This window comes from Artibeus jamaicensis, unplaced genomic scaffold (genome assembly GCF_021234435.1).
Source record: "Artibeus jamaicensis isolate MK-2021 breed Jamaican fruit bat unplaced genomic scaffold, CSHL_Jam_final contig_432, whole genome shotgun sequence".
NCBI lineage: Eukaryota > Metazoa > Chordata > Mammalia > Chiroptera > Phyllostomidae > Artibeus > Artibeus jamaicensis.
In genome coordinates, this window is record NW_026521828.1 from 11356200 (window position 1) to 11377369 (window position 21170).

The 21170-nt window shown below is 40.8% G+C and overlaps 1 protein-coding gene across 1 annotated transcript; it reads left to right on the top strand.

Annotated features, from left to right (window-relative positions):
- The first annotated feature begins 3335 nt into the window (after positions 1-3335).
- Positions 3336-19191, top strand: NMUR2 (neuromedin U receptor 2). Its single transcript, XM_037156936.2, has 4 exons — positions 3336-4061; positions 11943-12027; positions 14183-14308; positions 18896-19191. Exons 1-4 carry the CDS (start codon positions 3336-3338, stop codon positions 19189-19191), a joined length of 1233 nt encoding a protein of 410 aa, XP_037012831.2.
- The last annotated feature ends 1979 nt before the right edge of the window (positions 19192-21170 follow it).

Sequence of the window (21170 nt, forward strand, 5' to 3'; positions counted from 1 at the left end):
CACCTACAAAGGAGTCCCCATCAGACTGTCAGCAGATTTCTCAAAAGAGACCTTACAGGCAAGAAGGGGCTGGAAAGAGGTATTCCAAGTCATGAAATCCAAAGACCTACAACCAAGATTGCTCTATCCAGCAAAACTTTCATTTAGAATGCAAGGACAGATAAGGTGCTTCTCAGATAAGATCAAATTCAAGGAGTTCATCATCACCAAGCCCTTATTATATGAAATGTTAAAGGGACTTATCTAAGAAAAAGAAGTTAAAGAAACATGAACAGTGAAAGGACAACAAACTCACAGTTATGAACAACCACACCTAAAACGAAAGCAAACTAAAAGGACAGCTAGATCAGGAGTGGAAGCATAGAAATGAAGATCTCAAGGAGGGTTAGCAACAGGGGAGTGGGAGAAGGAGAAGGGGGGAGAAGGTACAGAAAATAAGTAGCATAGACGGTAGGTAGAAAATAGATGGGGGGGGGCGAGAATAGCATGGGAAATATAGAATCTAAAGGACTTGAGACACATGGTCATAAACTAAAGGGGGGGTAATGGTGGGGATGGGGGGGTAGGGTGGAGGGGAATGAAGGGGGGAATAGAACAACTATAACAGCATAATCAATAAAAAATATTAAAAAATATGTATTTTAAATGCTGTATTATTTAAAATAATACATATATATTGAACATTTCATCAGGAACTATTTTGCTCTACTAACCATCCTGTAAGGCAGCACTCTGCTAACTCACTCATTTTGGTAATGGGGTAACTGAGACTCGTGGAAGTTAAGTAAGTTCCCTATGGTCGCTCAGCTAGCAGGAGGCATAACCAGGATTTGACTCCCAAGCCTACCCTAGAGTCCATGCCTTTGTCACTCCTGTACCATCTCTCTGTGTGGAGCCTGCTTCTGCATCCCTTATTAGATAACATTCTGCTTGATTAGACCTATCCAGGCACAATGTGGAGATGCCTTCGAATCTTTCATCTGTCATCCTATGTATCATGTATCTCCCCCAGCCTGTAGTTTATAATCTGCTACTGCCCACCTTTATCATTTTAATGACCCTTACATCCCAAAGAGATATCATACCCCAATATTTAAACTTGTGTCCTACATCATCAAAATATATATTCAAGTTTGTAATGTTCAAACATCCAATTCTCGCTCTGCCATGACTTTCTGTTTATCCGTGTCATTGTTATGGCTGTCCACCAAATTTTCCTGGGTCTCCACCTTTTGTGCATGTGGTAAGACAGCACTTCCTATGCTTGTTGTGTCTGAGTGGACAGATGATTAGCCCTGGCCAATGAGCTGTGAGCTGTGATCAAAGGCTGCATGTATTACTGACTTTTGGGCTAGAGCATATAATTACCTACTTAAGACCTTCTAGAGCACCCTTTCTTTCTTCCACAATGACCAGCAAAGTCCCAGAAATTACTGCTCCATCAGCCTGGGTCCCATTGTGAGTGTACTGTGGGACAGAGCCTCCCGCTGGCCAATGGTAACTGTGTGGTATATGAAGAAATGCAATGCTACTTTTTTAAACCACTGAGATATGGGGGTCATTTGTTACAGCAGCATAAATTGTCCTGTCTTGACTAATAGATTACTCTTAAAATTTTTTAAATTACATTTTATATTCAGTATTATTTTGTATTAGTATCAGGTGTACAGTATAGTGGTTAGATAATCATACGCTTTACAAAGTGTTTTCCCTGATAGTTTCAGTACCTCACAGATTATTTTGAACAATTTACTTTTTCAGTCTGCTTCATCAATTAAACAAGTAGAAGGGAAAGAACAATTAACATTTATTAAGCATCTCCTAAGTATAAGGTGTGTTGTGTCATCTCATTTAATCTTCTCAACCATATAACGTATCATCCCATGCAAAAATATCCCCAAATTTAAAGATAATTATCAAATCTGCTAATTTAGTAATCCAAGTCACTAATAGTTCTTACTTGGAATATTGTACTGGCTTCCTCCCTCCATCTTGTTAAAACTTCATCCTTCTTAATTATCCCACTCAAGGCCCTCCAAAGATTCCTCTCTGCATGTTGAATCAGATCCAAAGTCCCTGCTATTTGAATGACAGCCATACTCTTTATAAAATCCTACAAAATCTTATATGGTCTGGTCCCTGCCAGTCACTTCAATCTAATCACTCACACTCTTCCAGTCCACTCACTGAGTTTCAGCTCTACTGGTATCCCTGACGTTTCTGTTATTGCCTCAGGACCTTCGCACTTGCTATTTTGTCTGGGAATACAGTTTCCCTTAGCTTTTTTTATGACTGACTTTTCATCATATAGAACTCCTCTCCTGAAATGTCTTCCTTGAGCATCCTTCATAAAAGAATGCCTCCATCCTTATTTTGTATGGCCCCTTATCTTCCTTTTTCTTTACAAAAGAAATTATTATCTAAAATCTTGTTATTTTACTTTGCTGATATATTTTCAGAAATCCCCACTATAAGGAAAGCTCCATGCAGGTAGAGACTTTGTCTTGCTTGGTGACTGATGTTTCTACAAAGCCCGGAACACTGCCCTATACATGGTCAGTCTTCAAGAAGTATTTGTTAAATAGAATGGGTAAAACTCCCATTTACAGATAAGGAAAGGAGGATCTGAGAGTTTGAGTAGCTTCCCCAAAGTCTGACAGAATGTCTGTGGGTGTAACTGACTCTAAACCTCACTGCCTTTTGCTACAGCAAGAGAGCAGGCAGGGCTGGATGACAGGTGAGTGCTCTTTCAGGTTTTCAATTTTATTATTGATTCAATCAAAACCAAAAAGGCACATTGATCATGCGTTCCCCAGGGAGCCCTAAATCTCCAAAGGATCATGGTAACTTGAGAAATCTCTTGATCTCCCATTTTTGTCATGCTGTACAGGTGACAGGGATCAATAGAGATTTGAACTCCTCTGCCCGTGACCCTACAATTGTAATTTGTATTTCCACCCAGGGTCCCACAGCTTTGCAAAATGCGCTGCTCAGAGTGCCCACACCTTAAGCTAGTGTCACCGTCCCTCAGCGCTGTTTTGCCAGCTCCTTCCAATTCAGAGAAATGTCTTTCCCCTCCTCTCCTGCTCCCTCCGAGCAAAGCTGTCCGCTGCTCTGTCTGACACACACTCATTGGCCCACAGCCTGCGGAGGGGCGGGGCTTCTGTCTGGGGTCTCTTCAAAAGAGATCCATCCCTGCAGAAGCACTCACCCTCTCCGGCCTCCTGCACTGAGTCTGTGCTCCCCTGTCTGCTTTCTCTTTCCTTTCTGGCTTATCTTGGGCCAAACCAGATAACAGAGGCTCATACCAAAAGAAACTCAGGTCTTGGATTTTAATGTTAGTGATGGAAAACTATGAGAATGTTTCCTGGATCCCCCAGCACAACCTGGAAGATCCATTCGAGAAATACCTAAACAGCACCGAGGACTACCTGACCTTTCTCTGTGGGCCCCAGCGCAGCCACCTCTTCCTCCCAATAGCCGTGGTGTACACGCTGATTTTTGTGGTTGGTGTCACTGGGAATCTCCTGGTGTGCCTGGTGATTCTCCGGCACCAGAGTATGAAGACACCCACCAACTACTACCTCTTCAGCCTGGCTGTCTCGGACCTCCTGGTCCTGCTCCTTGGGATGCCCCTGGAAGTCTATGAGATGTGGCGTAACTACCCCTTCCTCTTTGGGCCCGTGGGCTGCTACTTCAAGACAGCCCTCTTCGAGACTGTGTGCTTCTCCTCCATCCTCAGTGTCACCACAGTCAGCGTGGAGCGCTATGTGGCCGTCCGCCACCCTTTCCGCGCCAAGCTGGAGAGCACCAGGCGGAGGGCCCTCCGGGTCCTGGGCCTCATCTGGAGCTTCTCTGTTCTTTTCTCCCTGCCCAACACCAGCATCCACGGCATCAAGTTCCACTACTTCCCCAATGGGTCCATGGTCCCAGGCTCTGCCACCTGTACCGTAATCAAGCCCATGTGGATCTATAATCTCATCATCCAGCTCACCTCCTTCCTCTTCTACATCCTCCCCATGACTGTCATCAGCATCCTCTACTACCTGATGGGGCTCAGAGTGAGTATCCACAATGGCTGGCTTAGAGCGGCATCCCTTCTTTTCTCACTGACTCAAAGTTTCCTAAGAAAAACTTAGAATTGGAGAAAATTAGGAATTGGAAGGGAGCATAGAGAAGAACAGAATGAGCTCAGAGGGGGAATGCAGAAGTTACAAGACATGCCTCAATTGCACAAATAGGAACCACAATGATACATTATTTCCTTTAACTCACCTTCACTATTCTTGCCTCTGTATTTGTGGTTCTCAAACCTAGGTGTTCCAACAAATCACCTAGAAACCTTACTGTGGGTACCAATGTGGAGGCCCCTCCCCCAGAGAAATTCTGATTCAGTAGGTCTGAGATAAAGTCTCATGTTAAACAGCACAGGTGGTCACCCCTGGAGGGACTGTTTCACACCCTGATGACTTTCCTGCCTGGATCTACTGCTGCATGGAAAGTTTCCTCTGCAGGAACTTGGTCTGAGTATGACGTAAACTATCCCTTGCCTATATTACACTCCAAGACAAATGTGTATAGTTTTAAAGTCAGACCCTTTCCTCTGCTTGCTTTGACTCTGGCTGAAATGTCAGATTAAAATGCAAAAACACAGCCTAAATCAGACCAACTTGAACTTCTCTTGAGAAGGTGGAGATTTAGGGATGGGGAGGTAAACAGAATATATAAGATAGAGTAGAAGACAGTGTGAATAAGAGACAGCAAGTGTTAATAGAAAATTGTCACTGAGTTTTCAACATATCTTATAATTAGAGATTCCTTTCCTGTGCTCATAATGGTAAATTGATTTCCTTCTTCTTTTTTCTTTTTTTCCTGGATCTAAATTAGCTGAGAGAAACTATTTTTGATGAGAGTAAGAGTGAGTCTATATAATTCCTCTCCTACTACATAATTCCTCTTCTACTATATAATTCTACTGCATTCAAAGTTATGGAGATGAAGTCTGACTTTTTATACTCATTTAAGAAAGCAGCTTGGGGAGGGAACAGTCATGAGACCATTTAGACTTTCAGGTCTGAAGCTCACATATACTATGCCTTTAGGCAATCCACGTGATTCTCTTCTGGAATTAGTTTTCACATTTATAAAATGAAAAGGTCATATCAGATCATATTTAAGGCTCCTGATACTCTGTCTGTGATTCTTTTAAAAAAAAAAAGGAAAAAATCTGTGAGCAGGAGCAATGTGAGTTATAAATGAAATAAAAACAAAGTAGACATCACATTTACATCATGTATGTCCATATGGTTCTGATGCAATATACGATGTGATCATTAATATACTCTCACATCATTGGTGAATACCCACTGGGCCTAAGGTGAATGGCAAGGTTTAAGTAGGAAAAACAAATTCTAAGCACACAGATGTCTGGCCACAGGAGAAAATCTAATCAGACAGAGAGTTGTGCCCGTCTCCTCCCGGAGGGCAGGCTCCTATGTTCCCAGACACGTGCCACCCCAGACTAGCTCACAATCATGTCTTCAGAATGCCCTGTGCATTTCACTTGGGGAAAACGACTTCTGCATGATTCCAAATACCACAAGTCCTATGAGAAATCTCCACCCCAAACTGATCAATACCATCTTGTCCAACACCAAACAATCACCTATCTTGGGTCAGTTTGGAAGAAATATTTACCTTTGAGTAGGAAACACATACACCCCCCCTCAATTAACTCTGAGTTTCATTTTATTTTGTTGTCATGATGCTATAGCTACCTTGTATCAGGAGCTAAGTGGCAGCTCAAACAACAGCTTAGAAACCACCTGAGTTTGCTTTGTGAATGTAATGCACCTTCCAGCACCTTGTTCTCAGAAGAATGAGGCGCTACCCAAGTGACACAAGGAAGAGACTCTGCTCACAAAGTCACTCCTAGAGGAGTTTAAAGGTCTCTAGACTGAAGTCAGGACATAGGTCTTTGTCTACATCCTTGGCCTCATCCTTTGCACATACTATATGCCTTTTGCTATATATATATTTGCCTGAAATGTTCCTACTGTCTACTACTAAAGTTCCTTTCACCTTTCTAATTCTCACTTATCCTTTAAATCACACTTCACTGACATTCCCTCAGGGAAATTCTCCCTGATTCCCGAGATACACCTGGCCTTATGTAGGTGCTCAGGGTTCATGGTGATTTCTCTTCCCCAGAAGTAGTCCAGTTTAAAATTCTATACTTAGGGATGCCTCAATATCTTTCTCTCCATGAATGAAGGAATCCAAATTATTCTCCTCACCCTAGCTGGTGTGTCTCAGTGGATTGAGCACTGACCTGTGAACCAAAGGGTGGTTGGTTTGATTCCCAGTCAGGGCGTATGCCTGGATTATGGGCCAACCACACACTGATGTTTCCCTCCCTCTTTTTCTTTCTCCCTTCCCCTCTGTCCAAAAATAAATAAAATAAATATTTTAAAAATAAAAAATAAATTATTCCCCTAATTGCTTGACTTAACTTCTCTACTTTCAAAATAAGAGACTTGGAAACATTATCTCGAAGGGCCTTTTTGATCTAAGTGATTTATTCATTTAATATATTCTATTGATTATGCTATTACAGTTGCCCCATTTTCTGCCCTTCACTCCCTTCCACCCTGCAAACCTGCTACCATGCACATTCCCCCACTTTAGTTTATATCCATGTGTCATACTTATAAGTTGTTGGCTTCTACATTTCCCATACTATTCTTACCCTCCCTGTCTATTTTCTACCTACCATCTATGCTACTTATTCTGTGTACATTTTCCCCCTCTCTGCTCTTCCCACTCCCCTGTTGATAACTCTCTGTATGATCTCCATTTCTGTGGTTCTGTTCCTGTTCTAGTTGTTCACTTAGTTTGCTTTTAAGTGTGGTTATTAATAACTGTGAGTTTGCTGTCACAGTAATAACTGTGAGTTTTACTGTACATAAGTAAAAGTAAAATCTTTTTTCTAGATAAGTCCCTTTAACATTTCATATAATAAGGGCTCAGTGATGATGAACTCCTTGAACTTGACCTTATCTGAGAAGCACTTTATCTGCCCTTCCATTCTAAATTAAAGATTTGCTGGATAGAGCAATCTTGGATATAGGCCCTTGCCTTTCATGACTTGGAATACTCCTTTCCAGGCCCTTCTTGCCTGCAAGGTCTCTTTTGAGAAATCAGCCGGTAGTCTGATGGGAACTTTTCTGTAGGCAACCATCTCCTCATCTCTTGCTGTTTCTAGGATTCTCTCCTTCATTTTAATCTTGGCTAATGTAATTATGATGTGCCTTGGTGTGTTCCTCCTTGGGTCCAACTTCTTTGGGACCCTCTGAGCTTCCTGGACTTCCTGGAAGTCTATTTCCTTTGCCAGATTAAGGAAGTTCTCCTTTATTATTTGTTAACTTTTCCACGTGTTGCTCTTCCTCTTCTCCTTCTGGTACCCCTATAATTTGGATGTTGGAACATTTAAAGATGTCCTGGAGGTTCCTAAGCTTCTAATTTTTTGGAATTCTTGTTTCTTGATTCTTTTCTAATTGAATGTTTCTTTCTTCCTTTTGGTCCACATCATTGATTTGAGTCCAAGTTTCCTTCCCATCACTATTGGTTCCCTATATATTTTTATTTTACTTAGCATAGCCTTCATTTTTTTTTTCATCTAATTTGCAACCAAATTCAACCAATTCTGTGAGCATCCTGATTACCAGTGCATCTGGTAGGTTGGCTATTCCTTCATTGCTTAGTTGTATTTTTTCTGAAGCTTTGATCTGTTCTTTCATTTGGGCCTCTTTTTTTTTGTCTTAATGGGCCTGTTACATAGTGAGGGGCAGAGCCTTAAGTGTTTACCTGGGCAGGGCAACCCAGTCACTGGGACCCTGGTTTACATGGTCTGTCTCGATGTCCAGTTTTGCCTGGTTTACCTGCGTGCCAATGTGGACCAAATGCGCTGTGCCATGCCCCTCTACAATCTACTATCTTGCTGAGTCTGCCAACTGCTGCTTTTTTCCCCATGACCCCTCTCCACCCAGCCCCCTGACTTCGCCCCTCCTACTGGTCTGGATGAATGGGTCTACTTTAACTCCTTGGTTGTTGGACTTCCATACAGTTCAATTTTCTGTTAGTAGTGGTTGTTTTTTTGTTTTTAAGTTGTTGTTATCCTTATTTTCGTTGTGGGAGGAGGCACAGTGTGTCTACCTATGCCTCCATCTTGCTGGAAGTCAATCTAAATGATTTTTAAAAGGCCTAAGCAACTCTGAGGATTATTAAGTTATCAATCCCCTTGACAAATCTAAAGCTATGATAAATTATGGGACCCACTGCCTTCAGAAGGCAAAAAACCAAAGACTGATGAAATCCCAGGACCAGGGACACAGTAGGAGAGCCCTGTATATGTTCAACAATGACCATTTAGTGTTGCTTCAATCCACGACTCAAGTCTCCACTGAGCTGCTCTCCAAATTTCAAGCATGATGGAGACAGAAAGTAGACAATCCCAGAGCAAGTTCCTCCCATCTGGGAGGACGTTTTAATGAAGCTCTTGCAAACTCCTTGTATCACCTGCATACAGCATTAATGCTTGAGTCGAAGAGCAATGCATTACGAACTGTCACAGAATTCATCCATGCCAAACAGAGTAAAACAAATTTTTTAAATAAAAAATTTATTCAGACCGTAGAGATATTTACACAATAGCTAGGATAATATCTTGGTATTCTGAAGTTTAGTCTCCACAGACAATACACACGGACAGCTGGTGGAGTGATTGTGGCCCTATAAACAACTGATCAGGATCACATGTCGACTTGAATGATATCTGTCCCCCATGGCCCTCCCCTTCACCTTTTGTCCTCCATAGCTAAAGGGAGGGGGTGGGAAGACTTCCAAACTTCTTACATAGTAGCCACAATGTTTCACTACTTTTTTTGTGACTTTACTTTTAAAATAAAAGTTTGGGGGTGGGTGGGAATAACTAATGTTGAATATCTTACTTTGCCAAATATCTGAAGGGAAATAAAATCATTCAAAAATAAAGCAGCATTTACTATTGGATAGACAAATTGTTTGGATTCTATTCCACTGTGTCAGCCCCTAGAACTCTGTTAGAACAACATGTAACATGCATAGATGTTCAGTCTTTCACTCTTCCTCCCATTGGCTAGTTGTGTCGCTCTAACCTAAGGGAACTGAAAAGTAAGCAGTGATTAAAACATCATGATTTTCTTTTCAGAGCAAAATATGTTGTATAGAAATCCTGTTCATAAAAGAACTGCATGAACTGTTTGCTTTATGTTTCAAGGAAACTGTTCCTTGAGGTAGAGAAATTCCCAGTGAAAACTGTTAAACCCAGCCAAAGATACAATGAATATATCTCAATAACATTCCATTATTCTTAATTATGGGCTGAAATTAAATAATGTAATAACTCTCTTGTAATAATGACACATTTTTTTAAAAAGTGTGAACAAATTAGAAACTTCAGTAGATTTAACTAAAGAGGAATTATCGGTGATTTGTAGTTTGAAGCAGGTGCACCTGCACCTGTGCTTCTGAAGGTGCTGCCTCCTACCAGCACAAGCACTGTGCGTGGGCAGGAGTACCTCGAGAGGAAGAATTTCTAGAAGGGATTCAGAAACCTAGGCATGTAGGCCCAAAGATTAAAAAAAACACTCTATTTCATCAAAGTTTCATTTTGGTCTTTTGAGTGGACTCAGGACAATAACATGTAGTTTCCTGGGTGTCATGTGCCAGGAACAGAGATAGGCATTCTACCTGCATTTTTTGTTTTACTATTATGTTAATTACGTCTTGTCACCTTTGGCTTCCTCCCACTATTCATAATAACTGCACCATATTTCCCCCTATTTCTTTCCAAGTTCTAGGTGACTCTGAAAGGTCACATCTCACGATAACTTGAATCTCTCAAGTGAAGACACAGGCATATGTAGTCAATATAGTCACCAATATAGTCAAGAGAGATACAGCCAGGTGTATTAATCACCCCCACGGACACCTGAGGGTTGATGGGGTCCTGAAAGCCACTTGACTTCTAGGAGCTTCCATGTTTGTTAGGGAGATGGGACAGTGATTTGTTGAACTTTGTAGGCAACATTTAATGACCTCTCTTCCAAGTTTTATTTAACTTTAAATACCTTTTATGAAATATCCTAAAAATGCCATCCAGCCCAGGAAGCAGACTGATTTGCAGAGTGGTCTGTTCCATTGTTACATACAACCACACTAATTTCTTCTTCAGCTTGAATTGGAATGTATCTACTTAAAACTCAACAAATCCATCCTAATTTATCCTAAAACTATATAAATTAAGTTGGCTTCTCTCCGTTCATCAGGACTTTCTACATTGCTAATGAGGGGCCCCAACTCAATCTGGCAAAATATGAAAGGGGAGTACAGACTGGGAAAGCCCAGAGGTAGAGTTGACTCTTGGTGAAAGCTATCCTAATAAAACACATTGTCACCCAGATCTAGCTTTATTTTTGTTTCTTTGCTCTTCTTTCTATGATGTTTGTTTCAATCTCAAGAGCTACACAGTGGTTCTGAGCACTTTCCTTCTGGTGGAAAAAAATATATAGCTGTTGTTGCAGAGAACAAGAAGGGCTCCCTCTAGCAGCCCCAATAAAAGAGAAATGAAACTTCTATTCCTTGCGACATAAGCAAATATCTGAAATCTCACTGGTCCCAATTATCCACCACTGTGACTGAGGATAGTTAGTAGCTAAATTATCTAGGGACTAAAGTGAGAGCTGGAAAAGGGATCATGCCCATCCAAATTAATTTCTAAGAATGGAGAAGGAATAAATTCTCTAAGGGAAAATTAGGGCACTATTGACAAGAAAAGAGGAGAATAAATCCCAGAGAACCAATTGGCAAAGATAAAGTGTACTATTTTCTGAATATGTGGTGGTAGCTTATTATGAGTCCTTAAAGCTTCCTTCATCTGGCTGACTATCGTCACCAATAAAAATATATAAGTTAAAGAGAAGAAAATTCCACAACTAGATGAATGAGGTAGATCTTCAGTGCTATGGGAGTTCAGAAGAAGGAGAGAACAGTGGGCTATACTGGGCACCAAAACCTTTCAGGAGTAGGTGGGACTTTAACCAAGCATGAAAGGGTTGCATGTACAGGCAGTATTAATATTGCGAAAGTTCAGATGCTACTTCAAGAATCACCATATCGTCCAACAAGGATAAGTATTTTTAACTTCTAAATGCAAAACATACACACTTATTAGTAATATTAGTAAAGTAGAATCTCCCAAATTGTGCTTCTCAAGATGTTACCAGGTATTTTACAATTTGGGGGAAGGTATTCTTTAGTCAGAAAAGCACTATCCCCCTTAAGCTGGGATGAGAAATGTAGGGTGTGGAATGTGGGTATGAGGGAAGGGTGATACACTATCCCCTACACAGAATCTTAATGTCCATTAGCATAGGAAACATGAAGACTCACAATAAAGACTATAGACCTCATAAAACAAAAATAATACCAGTTTTGGTTTTCTGCTGTCTATGCACCATATAACAGGATTACATTCTAATACATGTCAAATAATTATTGAATGAATAAATGAATGAATGGATGGGAAAAGCCTATCTAACATTTTTTCACTTTATAATTTCACCTTTTGCGTGGAATGCCTATTAACATGCTATATATAACAGGGGTTTTACAGATAGCAAATGAGAGATGGCCGCACTGCAATTTAGCCACATCGATCCATCCATGAATGGATGCAGGACCTGGATCCAATTCCACCTTTAATTTATTGTTAAGCTTTGACAATTCTTATATTTATTTTATATCTCAGTTTTTGGTCTGCAGAATGAATGTTAGAGTTACACTTCTCTAACACAGGAAAAAAATGTTTTCTTTCTTAACATTTCTTTCCACTTCCCTTGCAGCTAACAAAAGACCAAACCCTTGAGGCAGAAGAAATAACTGCAAATATTCAAAGACCCTCCAGAAAATCAGTCACCAAAATGCTATGTGAGTCCTCCATTTTTTTATTTGTGTTTATGAAAGCAAAAGAGTTGCATTTGGTACAGAGAAAGTGCTTCTGGGACCAGGACCAAAACTCTCCTGAAACACATTATCTGGTTTTCCTAGACATTCAAGTTTCCAGGAACTGTTTGATTTCCATTGAATATTTACATTTTTAAAACTCAAAACTACACACTGAATTGCACCCTCTGTAACACATTGCATGGGGCCTGGCAAATCACATCTACTCCATGAGCTTTTGAACATCTCTTTCCCCCTTTAAAATAAGTAGGTACTTCTTAACCTATTTTGTTAAGAATTTATTTAAAAATTTAATGAAAACTGTGAATGTACCACTCAGAAAATGTGCAAATGCACAGACATGAAATGTTTGGCAACTCATTTCAGGGAACCAGGAAACCCCTGAACCTCATTCTTGGACTCCATGAGGTCTTTAACTCCAGATTACAGACAGTGTCCAGGAGCATCTCTTCATAGTCACTCCGTCTACGACACTGCATGATTTTATATGAAACATCACACCCTTTTGCGCAGTGAAGATATTTAAAAATTATATATCCAGGCACTGATCCATACTCTCTCAAAATAATATTATAAAAATATTTGGTCCAGCCCTACCCTAAAGGAGACAGTGATGGGGGGAAAGAGGTTCATGATATACTTTCCAAGTCAAAACCTAAGACTTGGAAGAAACAAACCCTCCGGGCTTATATGTATATGAAGCATCACCACAGCCATACAGCATTTATGTGCAAAGAAAAACTGTGCAAGTCACCAAAGTCTGTCATTTTGACTCTGACAGTCATCTTCCTGGAAATGTTTTAGACCCTGTTGGCATTGCCTTTCCCTGTTAAGAAATCTCATGTCTTCATTATCTCTCCGCTTTCTCCTTGATCATAATCTACTCTCACAAAAAGACTTGAAGCACATTCACATTAAAATCATGATGATAAAATGTTCTGTAAAGTATTTGCCTTTGGTGGGGAGGTTCAGTTTTAAAAGAAATCAAACTTTTCATTTAAGGGAATTATAGGCAGTAATGGGCAGATTAGAGACTTTTTCTCGGAGGGGTAAACTCAGAAGGAACTTCCAGATAGCCCCAAAACCACACCACACAAACAATGTACTCTGAACGTGTTTAATGCCGACGGGAAATACCTGCACTATTGACAATGGTACCCAGTGCACAGATGTGCTCCGAAGCACAGGGAACTGGGAAACAAACACTCGCACACCCAGGAGCCAGTCTCAAACATTAGTAACTCACAGCTACTCGTCTTTCATCTAAATCCCTGTCTCTCCCCTCATCCCAATAAGATTGTTTTGAGGCAAATCTCAAGCATCACGTTTTGGAAAAGGAAAGTATTTCATAACTTCAGAAAAGAAAAAAATACATTTGTCTTTGTGGAGATCAAATGCCCCAAAGAGTAACTGCAGTAGTACCGATTGCTGTCCTGGGAGCTGAAAATAAGAAACTAGAAAGTGCAACCTCTTGTGATTCTGTAATTATTTTAAAATAAAAAGTAAAAAGAAACTGGAAGCAATTCTATACCCTAGAAACATCCAATATAATAGACACGTCTCCATTCCAATCAAAAGATGCTTGTAAAGCAATGTTATACTTACAGTTTTTCTCTTTTCCTCTCCCCCCTCACCCTTACAGAAGTTTAAATGACTGAATTCAGAAATGCTTTTAATTCTTTCTAGAGTAACAAGATAAATTCATACTATGTTGACTAGTTTACTAATCTATGACTTTAAAGGACACCAGTTGCTTGAACCCAACCATTTTATTTATATAACCAGTTTATGTGGCTTCAGCACTGTCCATGCAACATAATTCACTGTCCACAACAGAATGTATTCAGAATTAAGTTCAACACTATTTTAAATGTTCTAAAGGAAATTTACATTACATGGGGAATCTTGTGAAATCATATGGAAAACTGATCGCACATCCTACATGATTCATTCTTGTGTATAAATTTTATATAGAGGTGCCTCATGCTCTAGATGATCTATAATAATTATAACAGAGATAGAGGGGGAAATGCTAGAAGGAATGGGTGGACTCATGGGCATTTGACACCTATCCTCATTTTGACTGCCTTTTGCTCTCTCATTTATCATTCTCTTTCAGTTGTCTTGGTCTTAGTGTTTGCTATCTGTTGGACCCCATTCCATATTGATCGGCTCTTCTTCAGCTTTGTGGAGGAGTGGACTGAATCCCTGGCTGCTGTGTTCAACCTCATCCACGTGGTGTCAGGTAAAATCTTAGCTCCTTTTTTGCATCACAAACATCCAGGTAAATACAGGTGTTTCATCTTGCTTAAAGCAGTAGGTTCTGTCTGGATTTATCATGGGGACCTGCCATACTGTGATTTTTATTTTATTTAAATATCAATTAAGTATGTTAGTGGTCCAACATAAATACACTGGGTCAGTACTTTAGATGCGGCTACATGGAAGACCTCAACTCCATGTGATGACTACAGCAGGAGAATGGTCTAAGGAGTGCTTCCTTTGGTTTTCTTCCCAATGGACACATGATTGAATTGGTTATTTTTTATTAAATATCCAAGTCCCTGAAATCTTGTATTGTTTTAGCAAGTGTTTGCTCCTTACGAAAGCCAGATACAGGGTACTGTCCATGGTGCATCAGGGTCTGCTTTTGGGCTACTTTTTTTTTAACATTTTTTATTGATTATTCCATTACATTTGTTCTATTTCCCCCCTCTGTTCCGCTCCACCCTGCACACCCTTCCCCCACCATTCCCCCCTTTAGTTCATGAACACATGTCTCAAGTTCTTTAGATTCTATATTTCCCCTACTATTCTTACCCTCCCCCCTATCTATTTTCTATCTACGGTCTATGCTACTTTTTTCCTGTACCTTCTCCCCCCTTCTCCTTCTCCCATTCCCCTGTTGCTAATCCTCCATGTGACCTTCATTTCTATGGTTCACTCCTTATCTAGCTGTCCTCTTAATTTGCTTTTGTTTTAGGTGTGGTTGTTGATAACTGTGAGTTTGCTGTCCTTTCACTGTTCGTCTTTTTTATTTTCTTTTTCTTAGGTAAGTCCCTTTAACATTCCATATAATAAGGGCTTGGTGATGATGAACTCCTTGAATTTGGTCTTATCCAAGAAGCACTTTATCTGTCCTTCCATTCTAAATTAAAACTTTGCTGGATAGAGCAATCTTGGTTATAGGTCTTTGGTTTTCATGACTTGGAATACCTCTTCCCAGTCCCTTCTTGCCTGTAAGGTCTCTTTTGAGAAATCTGCTGACAGTCTAATGGAAACTCCTTTGTAGGTGACAGTCCCCTTATCTCTTGCTGCTTCTAGGATTCTCTCCCTCATTTTAATCTTGGCTAATATAATGATGATGTGCCTTGGTGTGTTCCTTTTTGGGTCCAAATTCTTTGGGACTCTCTGAGCTTCCTGGATTTCCTGGAAGTCTATTTCCTTTGCCAGAATGGGGAAGTTCTCTTTTATTATTTGTTCAAATAAGGTTTCCACTCATGACTGTTCCTCTTCCCCTTCTGGTACCCCTATAATTCGAATGTTGGAACGTTTAAAGATATCCTGGAGGTTCCTAAGCCTCTCCTCACTTTTTTGAATTCTTGTTCCCTCATTATTTTCTGTTTGGTCATTTTTTTCCTACTTCTGGTTCACTCCTTTGATTTGAGTCCCAGTTTCCTTTCCACTACTATTGGTTTCCTGTGCATTCCCATCCATTTCAGTTAGTTGAGCCTTCATATGTTCCTCTAATTTGTGACTAAAATCAACCAGTTCTGTGAGCATCCTGATCACCAGTGTTTTGAACTGTGCATCTGAAAGTTTGGCTATTTCTTCAATGCTTAGATTTATTGGCTCTGGGGCTCTGAGTTGTTCTTGAGCCATGCTTTTATCTGTTTTTGTGCCTGTTACATATGAGGAGCGGAGCCTTAGTTGTTTACCAGGGCGGGGCCACCCAGGTCACTGGTTTGTGATGCTGTATATGGGAGCGGGGTCAGAGAGGGTGCAATGGCAGTCCTCTCTGCTCGCCCAGTCCGTCCCACCACTCGCCCCTGCCTGTTTATCTGAGAGGAAATGTTCGAGCCCAAGGTCTCAATGCTCGCCTCTTCAGTGGTTTATCTGCATGCAAATGCTGACCCACCACAGACAGCCAGCTGCATCTCTTCCCTGTGTCCACCCGTAGCTAGCCCGCACCTGGGATTTGCGCCTTTGGCTCCTTGCACACCACCCAGGTCAGAGATCTTTTTGGCCAACCTGCTCTGCTGCTGGCTTTGCCCCTCTTACCGGTTTAGCTGAGCATTTTGTTGTTTTTGAACTCCGTATTGCCAATTTTCTGTGTGGTTTGGTTGCATTTATTGTTGTCAAAACTTTGTTGTTTTTAGATTTGGTTGTGCACGGATGCAAGGTGTTTCCACCTACGCCTCCATCTTGGCGGAAGTCTCTGCTTTTGGGCTACTTTAATGTGCTTATTGAAGATACCACAGGATATAGTACAGATAGAGGTGGACAGGTCACTAAGTCAGAGAACCTGGATTTGCATTTCACTTTCATCATTACTATTCTTAAGGACATGGCTTCCTTTGTGCCATTGTTTCCTCAACTATAAAATAGCAATAACACCTGCTCTATAAAACCATGGGCTGATGGTAAGAAGCAAATAAAATGCTAGCTAATGAAAAGGCTTTTAAGCTCTAAAATGCTATATACCTTCCTATAATCATCACAATGAGGTTAAGTGCATATTATCATGACCATTTTACTGTTGAAGAAATAATTCCACAGAAAAGAAATGGTTTGCCCGAAGGCATGCTGCTGGCAAATAGTGAAAACAGGGTTGGGACCAAATCATCTAACTTCAAGTTCAGAGTTATTTTGGCTAAAATGGAGCAGAGAAATAGCCACATAGATCCCTTCTTCTCAGTCAGTGTGTCTGTTGGCCTCAGGTTCAGACCATGCCTGTCCCTGTACCTCTGCTGGTCACCAGCTAGTTCAGAGAAGAAAGAAAAGGCCAGTCTGTGCAAGTTAAGCTCCAAATGTGCACAGAGCAAAAACAAGAACATTCATGTGTATATTTAATGGTGTGTATATTATTTATTTTCTACACCCTCTTTTCTACTCATCAGACCTTGTGTTCAGCTTATACTTGGACATTAGAACTTTCTGCCATGGAAAACTATTTATAATTGTAGGCAAAATGTCAAAAATATTTATAGCTCTTTAATCTGAGAAAAATGGGAGTATTTAAATAAATTAGAAAACATGATGAGATCTCATGAGACTTGACTACTTGACTATACCTTTCCAAATATATCAAGACAACCATTTTAAGATGTCCAAATCATGACACGTATAACACGTTCCTGTTAAGATATTGTTTCTCTCTCCTTCCCCTATAAATACCAACCAGATTAAACCTTGAGTGCTACAGAAATGACCCCCACCCTGCCTTTTGATCCTCAAGTTCCATGCTCCCAGTCATTGACTACATGCCTGACAAACTGGTTAATTAGAGAGCTCTGTCCATTCTGTGTTATTCCCGAGTAGACATTGTACATGCGATGCCTTCTACCTTCAGTCCTCTCTCTTCCCTTCCCCAACTATCTCCTATTCATTTCAGGGTCTGGCTAGAGTCCAACCCCCCTGTTAAATCTTCCATGACCATCATACTCCTTGTATTTATGCCATTATGTGACTTTCCAGAGCATGGCTGTTGGTATCACATATTTTGCTCTTAACAGATATTATTTGGTATTATCTTATTATTAATGACTGACATTAGGCAGAGCTTGTCTCTATAAAAGTTAGAAAACAAAGTCTAAATACACTACATTCTGATGTATCTCAATGTTCCTGGCACAAAATAAGAGCTCAATCAACATTTATCAAATGAATTAACAGTCCATAGAAATGCTTTCCTTCTATATTTCTTTCTCCACACTTCTGAGCACAAGGCATATGGCTCTCTCAGTGTCCTGAACTGAATACATGAGGACAGTGATGAGCATGTTGGTGACAGTACCCATCATTTTCTTTACATTTTCAGCCATTCTCAGCCCCTCTCTGGATAGCAGCTTTATCCTCATAATAATCCAGAGAGGTGGGCTAGGCTTGTACTGTCATTTCCATTTTGCAGAAAAAGAATTGAAGACCACAGAATAAACAAGGCCCACAATCATAAGCTAGTTTCTCTGAATCTCAACTTTAGGCTCCTCTTGGGCTTTAGGGAAATAAAATAGGACATGGTAATAAAGGATGAGCCTATAGCAAATAAGAAAGTGGCACTGTGCAAGGCATTCAGTGGAGAAAGTAAATGGCAAAATGAAGTTACTTAATAAAGCTGGAAATTAGGTGGGAAGAACCATTGAAGGGAAAAAGCCAAATAAGAAAGAGCATTGGGAAATATTTCTTTGAAGAGATTTTAAGCATATAAGGAATCTCAGCAGGGACTATGCCTTGACTGATCTACCATCCCTCCATCACTTGCAAGTTTCAAAGTATAGATTTAAGCACAACTCCAATGGGACAAAAGCATCTCTCTTCCTCTGATAGTTAAGCATCTCTCATTAATGCTGTGGGAACATGTTCTTTAATTAAACAAGTGGGGATTAAAGGATGTTGCAGAACATCTCCGTGAGATCCCTCACTGGCCTAAATTCTGCCATGACGCTTTAATCTTTCTGTGTTTGATTTCTGTGTACACAGGTGGTAGAGTATTTTGTATCCTCAGTTAGAATCTTGTATGTATTATTGCTTCCCAAAGAGGCAGTCACGGGGATACTAGGCCTTTGTTCAACAGTTATGCTTCTCCCTGTGTCTTTAATCTCCTGCATTCCAGGTGTCTTCTTCTACCTGAGCTCAGCAGTCAACCCCATAATCTATAACTTACTCTCCCACCGCTTCCGAACTGCATTCCAGAATGTGATCTCTCCTTCCTGCAAGCAGTGGCACCAGCAGCAGCATCCATCAGGGGCCCCTGCCCAGCGGAACATCTTCCTGACAGAATGCCCCCTGGTGGAGCTAACGGAAGAGGCAGGTGCCCAGGTCCCCTGCCAACTGCCAGCCTGCAGCCCTCACCTCCCTGCAGCCCTCTGTATCGAACAGGCACCGAGAAAGGAGCTTGCAAATGCTTGACGTTGCTCTCTGCCTCCATGAAGGACAGCCCAAAAATATGCCTTCTCACAGAATACTAAGGAGGTGAAATGGCTCTGAAAACTACATGTTCATTGCCAGGTGTTTCTTAAAAACGAATGTGAAAAGTGCTGCTTAAATCTGGATCTAAAACCCAGAACCTCCCACTTTTAGTTCTTTTTCCTCTATCCTAGCAGCCTGAAGCCCCTTCACTAGTTTATGAAGAGAACATGACAAGCTAAGCATGGCAGCTATGCTGTGGTATTTTCCACTCTTGGGAATGGTTGGTCCTGAGTCACCCACACTCTGCATCAAGCTGTCACTCTAACAACTAGTGGTCCCTGTCAGCCACAGAAGGAAGACACGTAGATTCGGCTTTCCTGACCGAGCTGAAGGGTCCATGCCAGTGTGGCTCCACAGCAAACTATTCTCCCTTTGCCTTCTCTTCTACCATTATATTGGGATTCCCTGGAGTCCCAAAGCCTTTTACTTTAAGAGTCCTCCTGCTAACATAGAAATGCTCCTGACAACTGTCCTGCCCACTGTCCCCATTCCTGAGGCATTATCAGTCAGTGCTCACAGGAATGAGGTTGGATACAAGTTCTACTTGGAGAAGAATGGGATGGGACAGCAGGTGGTGGAAGAAGTTCACAAGAGACATAAACTACACCAAATGCAAACTCAACTGTGTTCCTAATTTGGTCTAGACTTAGATGTGTACATTCTAACTTCGTAAGTAGACAGAAGTGTGGTCTACTGCTGTCCTGATGAAAAGACACGTCAAATGGTAACTCTCGGTCTCAAACCCCTGACTTTGGGCTACTTGATCGTACATTACCTATATGACGCTCTCCATGCGTATGTATAATATGGGAAATATCTACTGTCCTGACTCATCTTCTATCATATCATCTCAAGCAGTATATTCTGGTGAAACTGTATTTTCATAAGAAAATGTGCCCCAGTTTTCCCAGCTGCTCATATTTGCTTACAGAATGCCCTCTTTACCTCCAGCCTTCACGTGTGGCTGCCCCACCCCCCTTCACCATTTGTCTGGGTGTGGGGCCTCCTCCAGACAGCCTTGCTTCATGTGACATATTTCACTGTGTGTAATTGCGAAATGTGTTTGGCCCACACTTTCAGGGAAAAAGATCTTTAATTTTTTTTATTCTATTCTGTTTTATTTATTTACTTACTTATTTATATGTAGATACTTCTTTTTGTATTATAAAGAAATTTTAGCATTTATTTTTTAACATATGATGGTAAAATAAATTTTACGTAGCAAATAATTACAAAACACAAGAACAGATACAAGGTATTTCATGTACTACCCAAGTATAATGTGCATCCTTATTTTTCCTTCAAAAATTTGGGCAAAAAAAAGGCACATTATACCCAGCAAAATACAGTATTTGAATAGCTGTGGTATCTCAATTCTCTGCTTGTTTATGTGTCTTACACTTTTTTTTCACTCTGCTTTGTACTTCTGTGATTTGTGTCGTGGCTTTGCCGGAATGTAAGTTCATCAAAGGCTTGAGGTGTGTTGTGTCCACTTCTGCCACGGCTGGAGCCCTGGCAACACGTCTGTCACAGTGGTAGATGCTCAGTAAACACGAGGAAAGTGTGCACTGCACGGTAAGAACCAGGAGACTCTGTTTCTGACAGGATGCCTGACCTTCAGGGGGCCATTGAATCACTGGAGTTCACAGTGGCATACCCGCTGTGCCCGCAAGAAGGCCCCTCCCAACTCCAGGGCTTACTGATGCTGGGCTATGCATGTCCCAGCTCTTAGCCACTAAATTTTCCCTAAACTGAACGACCCATCCTATTGGAAGATGGGGGTCTCTGACTCTGATGTCACAATTTCCTAACTGAACAGTCATCTTCCAAGTGATTCAATATTTTTTAAACCTTTTTGCTAAATACAAGCCACCTTTAATGAATCAGAATTTTCCAGTGATGATTTATTTTGGTGAGCT

Coding starts and splice junctions, on each gene's coding strand:
- NMUR2 (XM_037156936.2), top strand. CDS start 3,336: ATGTTAGTGATGGAAAACTATGAGAATGTTTCCTGGATCCCCCAGCAC. Junction 4,062..11,942: donor ACTACCTGATGGGGCTCAGA/GTGAGTATCCAC, acceptor CTTCCCTTGCAG/CTAACAAAAGACCAAACCCT. Junction 12,028..14,182: donor ATCAGTCACCAAAATGCTAT/GTGAGTCCTCCA, acceptor ATTCTCTTTCAG/TTGTCTTGGTCTTAGTGTTT.